Consider the following 11,634-nt stretch of genomic DNA (forward strand, 5'->3'; position numbering starts at 1 on the left):
GTTCTCCCTGTGCCTCGGGGGTTTCCTCCGGGTACTCCGGTTTCCTCCCCCGGTCCAAAGACATGCATGGTAGGTTGATTGGCATCTCTGGAAAATTGTCCGTAGTGTGTGAGTGTGTGAGTGAATGAGAGTGTGTGTGTGTGTGTGTGTGTGTGTGTGTGTGTGTGTGTGTGTGTGTGTGTGAGTGAATGAGAGTGTGTGTGTGCCCTGTGATGGGTTGGCACTCCGTCCAGGGTGTATCCTGCCTTGATGCCCGATGACGCCTGAGATAGGCACAGGCTCCCCGTGACCCGAGTAGTTCGGATAAGCGGTAGTAAATGAACGAATGAAAGCTTTAAAAAAAGAATTGACCCAAACAAACAAACACAGCATACTGTCATCTAATCTATCTATCGATTTTTTTATTATTTGAATATGTTTTTTTAATATTAAATGTATTTGTAGTCACTGATTCCTTTTCCTCAGGCAATAGATCAATGTGTGTGTGTGTGTGTGTGTGTGTGTGTGTGTGTGTGTGTGTGTGTGTGTGTGTGTGTGTGTGTGTGAAGAACTCATCTGTCAGTTAAATAGCGGCCGTGACTTTGTGGGAGGCAGAAATAGGGTGCAGTCTCTCACTCAAGACTCAAGACAGTGCTCAATTTCTATTATTTTATGTTTCTCTGGTGGAAACTCAGCAGTCTCGCTTTTAGTTATCCTTGACTATTCAACCATGCATTCTTTTTTGTCTTAGAGAGAGAGAGAGAGAGAGAGAGAGAGAGAGAGAGAGAGAGATATGTGAGGTGAGAAGAGAGAGAGAAGATCAACACAGATAGATATGAACTTGAGATGAGAGATAGAGAGATCGAGAGAGATATCGAGAGATATATAGATGTATAGATATTGTAGATCTCTCTCATTGTGTCATAATCGTATCGACATCTAAGCGTATCCTCTCTCTCTCTCTCTCATCTCTATCGCGCATCTCTACTCTCTCTATTATCTCTATCTCCTCTCTAATCTCTCTCTCTCTTTCTCTCTCCCTCTCTCTCTCTCTCTCCCTCACTCTTTTTTTCCTCTCATCTCTCTCTCTCTATCTCTCTCTATCTCTCTCTCATCGCTCTCTCTATCTTTCTACCCTCTCTCCTCTCTCCCTCTCCTCTCTCTTTCATCTCTCCCTGCTCTCCTCTCTCTCGCCTCTCTGTGTTTTTTCTTCTCTCTCTCTCGTCTCTCTCTTCTACTCTCTCTCTCTCTCTCGCTCTCTCTCGTCTCTCTCTCTCTCTCTCTCTCTTCCCATAACAAGTTCTGTAAGTCACCTGTTTTACATTCACCTGAGCTGTGGGGTTCACTGTTTCCTGTTTATTAAATCTTCCTGCTTGTTTCTCATTTGCTTTGACGTTTCATGTCTAAAGAAGCTCATTAATTCGTGGACGTTCAGGTTCGTTAAGGTTTCTTCTAGAAAGTTTACAGAACAAACCTTATCTGTTTTGTGGTACAGTGAGAACAGTACAGCACCTCCCTGAGGGTCGTCCTCGCCAATTCTTTGGAAAGCAACCGAAGAAATAATCTTGCCTGTCTCTATTTCCTGCTCCTCTAACCCCTCTCTTACACTTTTTTGGCTCCCTTTCTTCTCTACCTTCTTCTTAAAAAATCACCTCTCGTGTTTTGTCAAAAAGGAAGGCTCCTAATTTCATTGTTTTGGTTTTTTATTTGTTTAAAAAAGAATTAAATTTTTTTAATATGGGGTTGGTTTAATAATTTTGTTGTAATTCTTTAATACGGAAGTACGTTTTAATTGTGATTTTGTTTTTATTGTTTTGTTTTTATAGGTTTTTGTTAGTGATTTAGGATTTTTTTTTTTTTTTAATTTTGATATTGTTAATTAATGAGGGGGTAATGAAAATAATTAGATGTTGATATGGTGGGTGATAAGATGTAATTTTTTTTTGTTTGAAAATTATTTTTGTTATTTATTTTTTTAATGTAACAGCTTCTTTATCGATGGAGATTTTTTTTAACAAAGTTTGGGGGAATGGAAGATGTCTGGATGGACTTATCTGCTTATTTTCTTTTTGGTAGTGTGTGGGTTTTTTTTATTTTGTATTTTGTATTTATTATTGGATTTAAATAGTGTGGGTGTGTTTTGTGTTGGGTTTTTTGTGTGTGGTTCTTTTTGTAAGATATGGTTGTTTGTTTTTTTTGGGGTGATTTTGGGAGATACGTTTGTGATTGGGGGTTGAGGGTGAGTGAGCGAGAGTGGGAAATGTTTTTTTAGTTTGTTTTTGAGCGTTGGGTCGCGAGGGTTTTTTGATGTTAGTATGTATGTGTAGTGTATTTTTGGTTGGATTTTTTTATTGGTGGGGCTCTGGTTCATTGTTTTATTTGATTTTAGTGTTTTTTTTATTGGTTATTCTTGGGCTGTGCGTGTCTGCTTCGGGATTTATTGGATTGTAGGTGGTTTTTTGGTTATTGGTGTGTAGTTTTGTTTAAAATTTAGGGGTTTTGATCTTTATTTCTCTACCGGGGAAGAAGTTCTTGTATTTTAATGATTATCAATAAGAGGTTTTTAGGTTTTAGATTGCTGCTTGGAGCGGTTTTTTCTGGGGGGATTTGTTTAGGGTTTGTTGGGTTGTTTGAGGGGGTGGTGATTTCTAGGTATTTAAAAGGTGTTTTGGTTATAATTGGATGAGTGGGGGGGGGAGCCTTAGTGATGTTTTTTTTTGTTTTGTGGTGAATCTTGATTATTGATTGTAGATTTTGTTGAGGGTTTGGTTGGGGATGAGTCGGTTTTTTTAGATGTTGTGTTTAGGTTTAATTATTGTGGATTGCGGGTGTGTTGTGGTGTTTTGGTAAGGACTTCGACTGTGTTGCTAGTTTTCCTAAGTATAGTTTGCTGGAAGGTGTTTATTCGCGGGTTTTTTGCGGGATTTTGTCTATTTTGTGGTTTCTTTTGTTTTTTTGTGTTGTTTTGTGACTGTGAGGGGGAGCTTTTATGTGTTTTGTTGTGTTAGGTGGGGAGGTTATTTCACCGACCTTTCATTCGTTTTTTTATTTAGAGTTGTTCCCACCCCGGGTGTGGTGGCTTTTTTTTTTTTTTTTTTTTTACGAGTTTTTTTTGTATTTTTTTGTTGGATGGAAGTTTTTTTGTGGGTGTGGTTTTTTTATGTAGTTTTATTTGTTTTTTTAGGGATTGTTTGTTGTTTTCACTTTATTTTATTTTTTGATTTTTTGTGAGTTATTTGGTTTTTGGACGAAGGGGATTTTTATTTACACAACACCTTGGTTGATTTTAACAATTCACTACTTTTCGCTAATGACTACTAATGACTAAGTCATCAGCTTCCTAAACAAGGCATGATGTGATCTCCTTCACATAAACTGTCATGAAGCAGTATTTATTGATGCACACTGTTATCCTGTTTAGAGATCAGTTAGCATGAGGGTGGGGCTTTAGCGGGTGAGGGGGTGAGGGGTTTTGTGTAATTGTGTCACACTTTCAGGAAGCAGTAATCCCTGTAGCATTCTTTCTCTCTTCATTCCTGTCTGCTCTTAAAGGTGCGGTGCACGATGTTTGAAAGCCAATGTTGACATTTGAAATCACCAAAACAAACACGCTCCTAACCCAAAAGGGTGTCACCCCTGTTTTTATAGCTCCGCCCACACATACCTGCTGGGGCAGCTGGCCGAGGGTATGGCCTTTATGCTCATTGGCTACACGTTAGTTTTGTTTGTCGGCCCGACTCAGTTTTCTGAAGCATTTCTCAAACAGCGTGCACCGCACCTTTAATTAACACAGGGTTTTCCTCCCAGATGCTCAGGGGTTAATAATAATAGACATTACACATCTCTGTCTCTCTCTCTCTCTCTCTCTCTCTGTCTCACTGTCTCACTGTCTCAATCTGTCACTCTCACACTATGTCTCACTCTCTCTTTGTCTCACTCTCACTCACTCCTCATTATCTCTCTCACTGCCTCACTGTGTCACTCTCTGTCTCAATCTGTCACTCTCACACTTTGTCTCACTATCTCAGTCACTCACTATTTCTCTCTCTCTCTCTCTCTCTCTCTCTCTCTCATTGTCTCACTCTCTCTGTGTCTCACTGTCTTTATCTTTCACTGTCTTTTCACTCTCTTTTTCTCTCTCTCTTTCTCTCTCTCTGTCTCAATCTGTCACTCTCACACTTTGTCTCACTCTCACTGTCTCAGTCACTCACTGTTTCTCTCTCTCTCTCTCTCTCTCTCTCTCTCTCTCCCTCTCAATCTCATTGTCTCACTCTCTCTGTGTCTCACTGTCTTTATCTTTCACTGTCTTTCACTCTCTCTTTCTCTCTCTCTTTCTCTCTGTCTCACTCTCTCTGTGTCTCAATTTCTCTCTCTCTCTCTCTCTCTCTCTCTCTCTCTCTCTCTTGCTAATCAAACAAGACAAAGCTTGAAAGGATTAAACATAAACGCATATGTGGATTCTCTTATGTTTGGTTTAATTCAACAGGAATAACAGAAACTCTAAATAAGCACAATCATATTTGACATATTTCGACATGCTATGTGCATTTCTGCATTATGGACCTCACTAACTAGCTCCTGGTTCTGGTTCTGATCCCAATTTAAGTCGAATTCTGATGTCTCGCAATCTTATAGTCTTCTATATTTAGCGGGTTTATCTGAATTAACGCTGTGGAGCTCTGCTGCCCTCGTGTGGCCAGAGTCATCAATTACAGCACTGAAATGCATTCATTCATTCATTTTCTACCGCTTATCCGAACTTCTCGGGTCACGGGGAGCCTGTGCCTGTCTCAGGTGCCAACCCATCACAGGGCACACACACACACACTCTCATTCACTCACACACACACACACACTACAGACAATTTTCCAGAGATGCCAATCAACCTACCATGCATGTCTTTGGACCGGGGGAGGAAACCGGAGTACCCGGAGGAAACCCCCGAGGCACGGGGAGAACATGCAAACTCCACACACACAAGGCGGAGGTGGGAATCGAACCCCCAACCCTGGAGGTGTGAGGCGAACCTGCTAACCACTAAGCCACCGTGCCCCCTCAGGATGTAATTCATTTTATTTAATATGCATAGAAAATTTGGACCAATCCGAACAAAGAATTCAACACCTAGGTGTTATCATACTCCGGAATAGAATCCGTCAATAAACCTCAGGCCTTTATTTATTTAGACTCTTTTCCAGAGCTGGAGCTTTGTACTTTGTACTTAAAGACATTTCGGTGATTTCCCTGTAAACTCCGAGATTTGACTCATAATTTGATTGGCAGGTTTAATTCTCAGTGCAGTCACTATAAATCCTCCAGCGCTGTAATCTTTGCCAGAGCCAGATAAACTTCCCCGTCAGTCACTCCCCGGATATTTTGAGTCATGAATACCTCAGGCGGTTAGCTCAGAGCGCTAGGAATAGTAACAGACATGTCGTCATTCATACAGGCGGAGAGAGTGCTGGGATCTGGCCGAGTTCCCTGGCTCGGCGTTCAGGCAGCCTGTCAGGACTTGGATGAAGAGAAAACCCTGAATCACATCCCCCTGAATCTCCAGGCACTTCCTTTCACCCACCTTACTGGAATCTCCTCCCACTGAGGGCCCTGAGGAGAGCACATTCTCTCTCCGGAGATTATTTTTACCGCTCTGTCTTTGGAGCAGACCACCGGCCTCGAGCCTGGGATCAGTACATGCTCTTACATTACAGAGCTGTCTAACAGTAAATAAAACACACCACAGGGTGCAGAAGAGCGGTGTGTCGGGTTTGTGACGCGAGTAAGGAATTAGTTAGAAGTTCATTTGTAATTAGTAATAGTGTTTAGGAACATTTATAGAAAATATACATGGTTTACTCCATGGGTGTAAAATTTATAAATTTATAAATCTGAAGTGTTGAGGGTTAAGGGCCTTTCTCAAGGGCCCAGCAGTGTTAGCCTGGAGGTCTTAGGACTTACACTTACAAACTTTCTGTCACGGTCACTCTCTGTTTCACTCTTTAACTGTCCCACTTTTTCTGTCTCACTCTCTCACCGTCTCACTGTGTCCCTCTCTGTCTCAAGCTCTCTGACTGTCTCTCTCTCTCTCTCAGTATCTCTCTGTCTCTCTTATAGTCTCACTCTCTTTCTGTCTCACTCTTTTTCTCTGTCTTTCTTTCTGCTAATCAAACATGACAAGATTGAAACTGTATATCTATCTTATAAAGCTATTTGGATGCACAGCGAGTATCACAGGATTGATCTGTTCACACTGGAAGCTTCATGTCACATCAGTACGTTCAGACACCCGACAACAGAGTCGTCTATAATACACCTGATTTGTCTGTGTACAGAAGACGGCGTGACCTGACGTCCAGCGTGATATATACGTCTTTTACCTTTGCTCGTAGACCAACATCAACAAGAAACACCAAAAGTTTAAGCTTCATCATCTCACGTTCTCATCACTGAAATCTTTAGAGCCCAATCTGGTAGAAAGCAATTATACTAAACAGTGAGATGGAATGGAATAGAAGTCACAGGAATTTCAGTCCTCTTCAGACACAGGTCACGTTGTCACGTGTTGGATTTCAGCTCCACGTACGCAGCAAATTTCTGATGTTGAATATTCTGGAGTTAGACATGAACTTGGGTAAGAGTTAGATTTTGGAGTTTATTTTTTAACATAGACTGTTTAAGGTTAGTCTACAGCGGTCTAATGAGTCTGATTCTAATGGGTCTGATTCTAATGGGTCTGATTCTAATGAGTCTGATTCTAATGAGTCTGATTCTAATGAGTCTGATTCTAATGAGTCTGATTCTAATGAGTCTGATTCTAATGGGTCTGATTCTAATGAGTCTGAATCTAATGGGTCTGATTCTAATGAGTCTGATTCTAATGGGTCTGATTCTAATGAGTCTGATTCTAATGGGTCTGATTCTAATGAGTCTGATTCTAATGAGTCTGATTCTAATGGGTCTGATTCTAGACAGATTTTTTTATGCTGTGAATATGCTGGGCTTTTCAGAGAATACTGATCTTGATTGGATGTAGTAGCTCAGTGGTTAAGGTGTTGGATTATTAATCAGATGGTTGTGAGTTTGAGGTCCATCAAGCTGCCTCTTGCGGGCCCCTCATCAAGGCCCTTAACCCTAAATTGGTCAGTTGTATAAGTCACCCTGAATGACGGCATCTAACAAATGCTGTAAATGAATTCATGTTTTTACCTGAAACCATTTTAGACAATGAAAGGGTTATTTAAATAGACATAAGTGAAGTTATTCATTCATTCATTCATTTTCTACCGCTTATCCGAACTTCTCGGGTCACGGGGAGCCTGTGCCTGTCTCAGGTGTCATCGGGCATCGAGGCAGGATACACCCTGGACGGAGTGACAACCCATCACAGGGCACACACACTCTCATTCACTCACACACACACACACACTACGGACAATTTTCCAGAGATGCCAATCAACCTACCATGCATGTCTTTGGACCGGGGGAGGAAACCGGAGTACCCGGAGGAAACCCCCGAGGCACGGGGAGAACATGCAAACTCCACACACACAAGGCAGAGGTGGGAATCGAACCCCCAACCCTGCAGGTTTGAGGATAATCACTAAGCCACCGTGTGCCCTATGTGAAGTTAATTAAAGTTAAATTTAGTAGTTAGTAGAATTTTAACTCCTGCAAAGAGCTGAAAAATCGACTTCCAGAAAAGAGTTCATTTAACTTTTTTTTTTCCTCAATTCGGTTGATATCGCTAACTTGTCTTGCTAACTAGGTTTTGCAATGAATAAGTTCACTAGCTAGCTGTCATTAGCTAGATTCCACCATATTATCCTATAAACTATATACTACCTTCTCTGTATTATCAAGTTATAAATGTTTGTCTCTTTAAAAAAAAAGCGGTTTTAACATTGACATGGAGGATAAAAACAAAGAAAGGCTTACGATAAGAAGTAGGACGTGTTAATATAGGATCAGCTTTCCAGCGCTGGAGAGAACTGAAGGAGCAGGAAGTCGGCCACATATTCACAGGTTGGAGTTTCCCGAGTCAATAACTCCTGAGCTAAACGCTGTTACTACACAAATAACACCTCTTTTCTATCGTAGTAATGTAGAGAGGCAGCTACAACCGCGTTTTGTGTAGTAACAGCGTTTAGCTCAGGAGTTATCGACTCGGGAAACTCCGACCTGTGAATATGTGGCCGACTTTACTTAAGATGCCGAGGCGCTTTTTTCCTTCTCGATAGGTGAGTAACGTTGGTTTTGCTTTGTTACACAGAACTAATATATGCCTTTGTCCTTTACATGATTATGCTTGTGTGTCATTTTTGTTTATTTGTTTATCTGCAATCGTATCGTTCTTCCCTTTAGCTATGATAAAGACACATTTCTTTCCATTAGTTGCCTGGGTTATGTATGTATGTGTGGGCGGAGCTATCGATACAGGGGTGGGACCCATTTGGGTTAGGGGCGTGTTTGTTTTGGTGATTTTATATGTCAACATTGGCTTTCAAACATCGGAGACCCCACCTTTAACTGATTTCTTTTATATGGTTGAATAAAATGAGAAAATATCCTTAGCATATATCTTCATTCAGACATATAAATAAAACTCTTTATAAAGAAATAAACCACTGTGTCATACTGTTACAGGAAAATAACCAACATCAGTGCAGTGAGCTTCACTTGCGAACACTTCATAGAGTGACAATGAAGATATCAGCAGGGGTGTACAAACTTTTGATTGGGAACACAGGTGACATAGTAGAGAGTATTACAGTATGTAAACAGTTACTATTGAGATCAGTCTTTATTTATATATTTTTATTTTTTTCCATATTTTTTTCAACTTACATTTCTACTTAAAAGTAAAAAAAAGAAAAGAAAAGAAAAGATTTATAACATTTCATTTGAGCAAACAACAAACAATTAAATATATAAATCGCAATATTGGAAATTGAAACCAATTTTCAAAATTTATCCTGGATTGAAATTTAGATCAGATTTTTTTTTCTGCATTCACATAATTCAGACCAAAAACATTTTTATTTATTTATTAAAAAATTGTGATGCAAATTTTTAATGGATTTTTTTTTCTTGCAATCATTTTTAATGCAAAAAAAACATTTTGCATTGAAAAATTGCATCACAGTTTTTTTTTTTCGTTTTCTGCAAAGCAAGAAAATGCAGAAAACGATTTGAATCGGTGAAATCACAAGCAGAGGATTGTTCTTTTAATCTTCCAGCAGTGAAGACACATCTGTAATGATTTTCTCTGAGATCTGTGCTCATGTAGTCAGGGATTAGGCTGAACGTGTGTTGTGATGATGTCACACGAGGCATCTCGACCCTTATCTGGCAAAATCCGAGTCACTTTGAAAATGACAAGTATCACAGAGTCTGCTCGATCTTATGTTCGTTTCTCTGCTCAAAAAATCCTTTCGGATTCTGTGATCAATCAATGTTTTTTTCCGGTTTAACCCGGTTTATGTTTTGCATGTGATGTAATTCTATTTCATTTCTAACCAATCAAGGAATCCAACATTCATTAGCTCTGCAAACTCCTATTAATAATAAACTTCTATTCTGCATGACAGATTAAGATTTACACTACTGAACAATGCCAAGACATTTTCAAATCATTTACAGCTCACTCAAAAATCCAGTATTTCAGTACTGCATATTTAACTACGTATTTAACATGAACGCAGACCTGCAACTCGTACACCGCCGTTCACGCAGTCATCTAAAAGGTCTGATTTTCAGCCGATGCTGTAATATACAGTACGTTTTAATCCTCCGTACTCCATTATTTCCCTACAAAGACAGACTCATACAAAGGAATTTGTGTAATAAGTGCACAGTGTGTGTGTGTGTGTGTGTGTGTGTGTCAGGTAATCAGTGCATACTCAAAGACTGCTGGAATCCTGAGCACTGCCACTGCCAAGAGAAAGGAATGGCCGAAGCATCCGGAAACACATCTGTGTGTTTGAAACCCTGAAAATCGGGGTTTGGATAGTTCAGTGCCTCTACAGAGTACCTGTATGCAGGAGAGAAGTTGCCGTAAGAAGTTGGAGAAGACAGTGATTTGAGAGCTCCAGATATGAGTGAAGAATTCTGAGGGGTTCTCTGAAGGTCAGCATGGTGCTGGGAGTCTGACCAGTTGTCCAACGGTTCCTCTTGGCGCTCAGGACGGACGCTTGACGGTGCATCTGGTTCTTCTTGCGAGTTTGAGTGTAAGAGCGCAGACAAAGCTGAGATGCGATGGATGGCCCGCCGCAGTGTTGCGATCTTTGAGAGACGTTTGCTGCTCAGGTCGTGATTCAGGACCATGCGCAATGCATTGAAGGCTTGGTTGTAGTCCAGGATTCGCTTGCGTTCTCGGACGTTCGCAGCGACCCGGCGAGCTTTGGATCGAGCCGGCCTCTTTCGCTTTTTACCAATGTTGACTTCCATGAGAGCGCTTTTTGACGAGGCTAACAGAGCATCTTCACTGGGAGTGTTTGAAACCTTCAATCCTGACGCACAAGCCTCCGGCTCTTCCTCCTCGGAAAACTCAGACTCCGTGCTAATGCTGGACAAACTCATGGTTACTGACAGAGTTCTCAGACTCACACCATGTTTCAAACCTCCACGGACACGTCCTTGGTTCAATCTGAAAAATCCGAGGCGAAAGGTGCTATTAAAGGCACTTAGACGAGGCATCACGTGGGCCAATCGGCCGCTAGCAAAGGTGTGCTCAGTTTATAAGTGGCCTCGAGGGAAACTCAGGTATCACTCAACAGTCGCTGACACGCCTCCTGCGCTCAGAGGAAACGTGACAGGAATCAAAGACCTCAGCTTTGTGGCTTAAAGAAAAATCAACAAACAACAAAAACTATATTCGGTTATGAGCTACATTCACACACACATAATTAATCTAATTTTTTGTTAATTTTTTTGCAGGAATTATTTTCAATCAATTTATTTTTAAGACCTAACGGTGATTTTTAAACGTTGGATGTTTTCCTTTTTTTTTATGAGATTATTTTCACATTTTGTTTTTACAGATTACATTTTAACATATTATTTTATCATTTTTTATATTTACTTTATATTATTTCTTGATTATTTTTTAATCTTTCACATTTTTGTTACAAAACAATGTTCGATTAATGTAATAATATGTAAAAACTCTATTCACACGATGTCACTTTTGAGCATGAACTTGCGAGTGATTTTTCCATGAGGAAGTTTATTTCAATTCCACCTCACTGTATTAGAAAGGGATTCGTAATTCAATCGTAATTCGATGTAAAATAATCTCGATCTTTTTAGAATAATAGGTCAAAGAAAGTGAAATGAATGCATATATTGATTTCTTTACCAAAAAATAAAAAATTTGAACAGAAACTTTGTCCTGTTTTAGTCATTGTGCTCATTATTGTTAAGATATTCTTAACATACATGTTAAGATATTAAGACCTCACTATCAAGCATGATGTCTCTTTTCAAAAAATAAGAGGCCGACAGCAGGTCTAGCCGGGCCGCAGCAGAATATAAAGCGATGTGGGCGTGAACGTTGTCATAAATCTCAAGCTGCTCTGCTGACATGATCAGACAATAGCCTCAGCGCATCAAAGCTGGAAAGAAGGAACCTGAAGGTTTTATGGGTCCCTGTCTATCTG

The 11,634-nt window shown here is 40.2% G+C and overlaps 1 protein-coding gene across 1 annotated transcript; it reads right to left on the reverse strand.

Moving 5' to 3' along the window:
* Positions 1-9,865: 9,865 nt before the first annotated feature.
* LOC113645327 (twist-related protein) lies at positions 9,866-10,555 on the reverse strand. Its single transcript, XM_027150867.2, has one exon. It carries the CDS (start codon positions 10,553-10,555, stop codon positions 9,866-9,868), a length of 690 nt encoding a protein of 229 aa, XP_027006668.2.
* Between the last annotated feature and the right edge of the window lie 1,079 nt (positions 10,556-11,634).

This window comes from Tachysurus fulvidraco, chromosome 11 (genome assembly GCF_022655615.1).
Source record: "Tachysurus fulvidraco isolate hzauxx_2018 chromosome 11, HZAU_PFXX_2.0, whole genome shotgun sequence".
Classification (NCBI taxonomy): domain Eukaryota; kingdom Metazoa; phylum Chordata; class Actinopteri; order Siluriformes; family Bagridae; genus Tachysurus; species Tachysurus fulvidraco.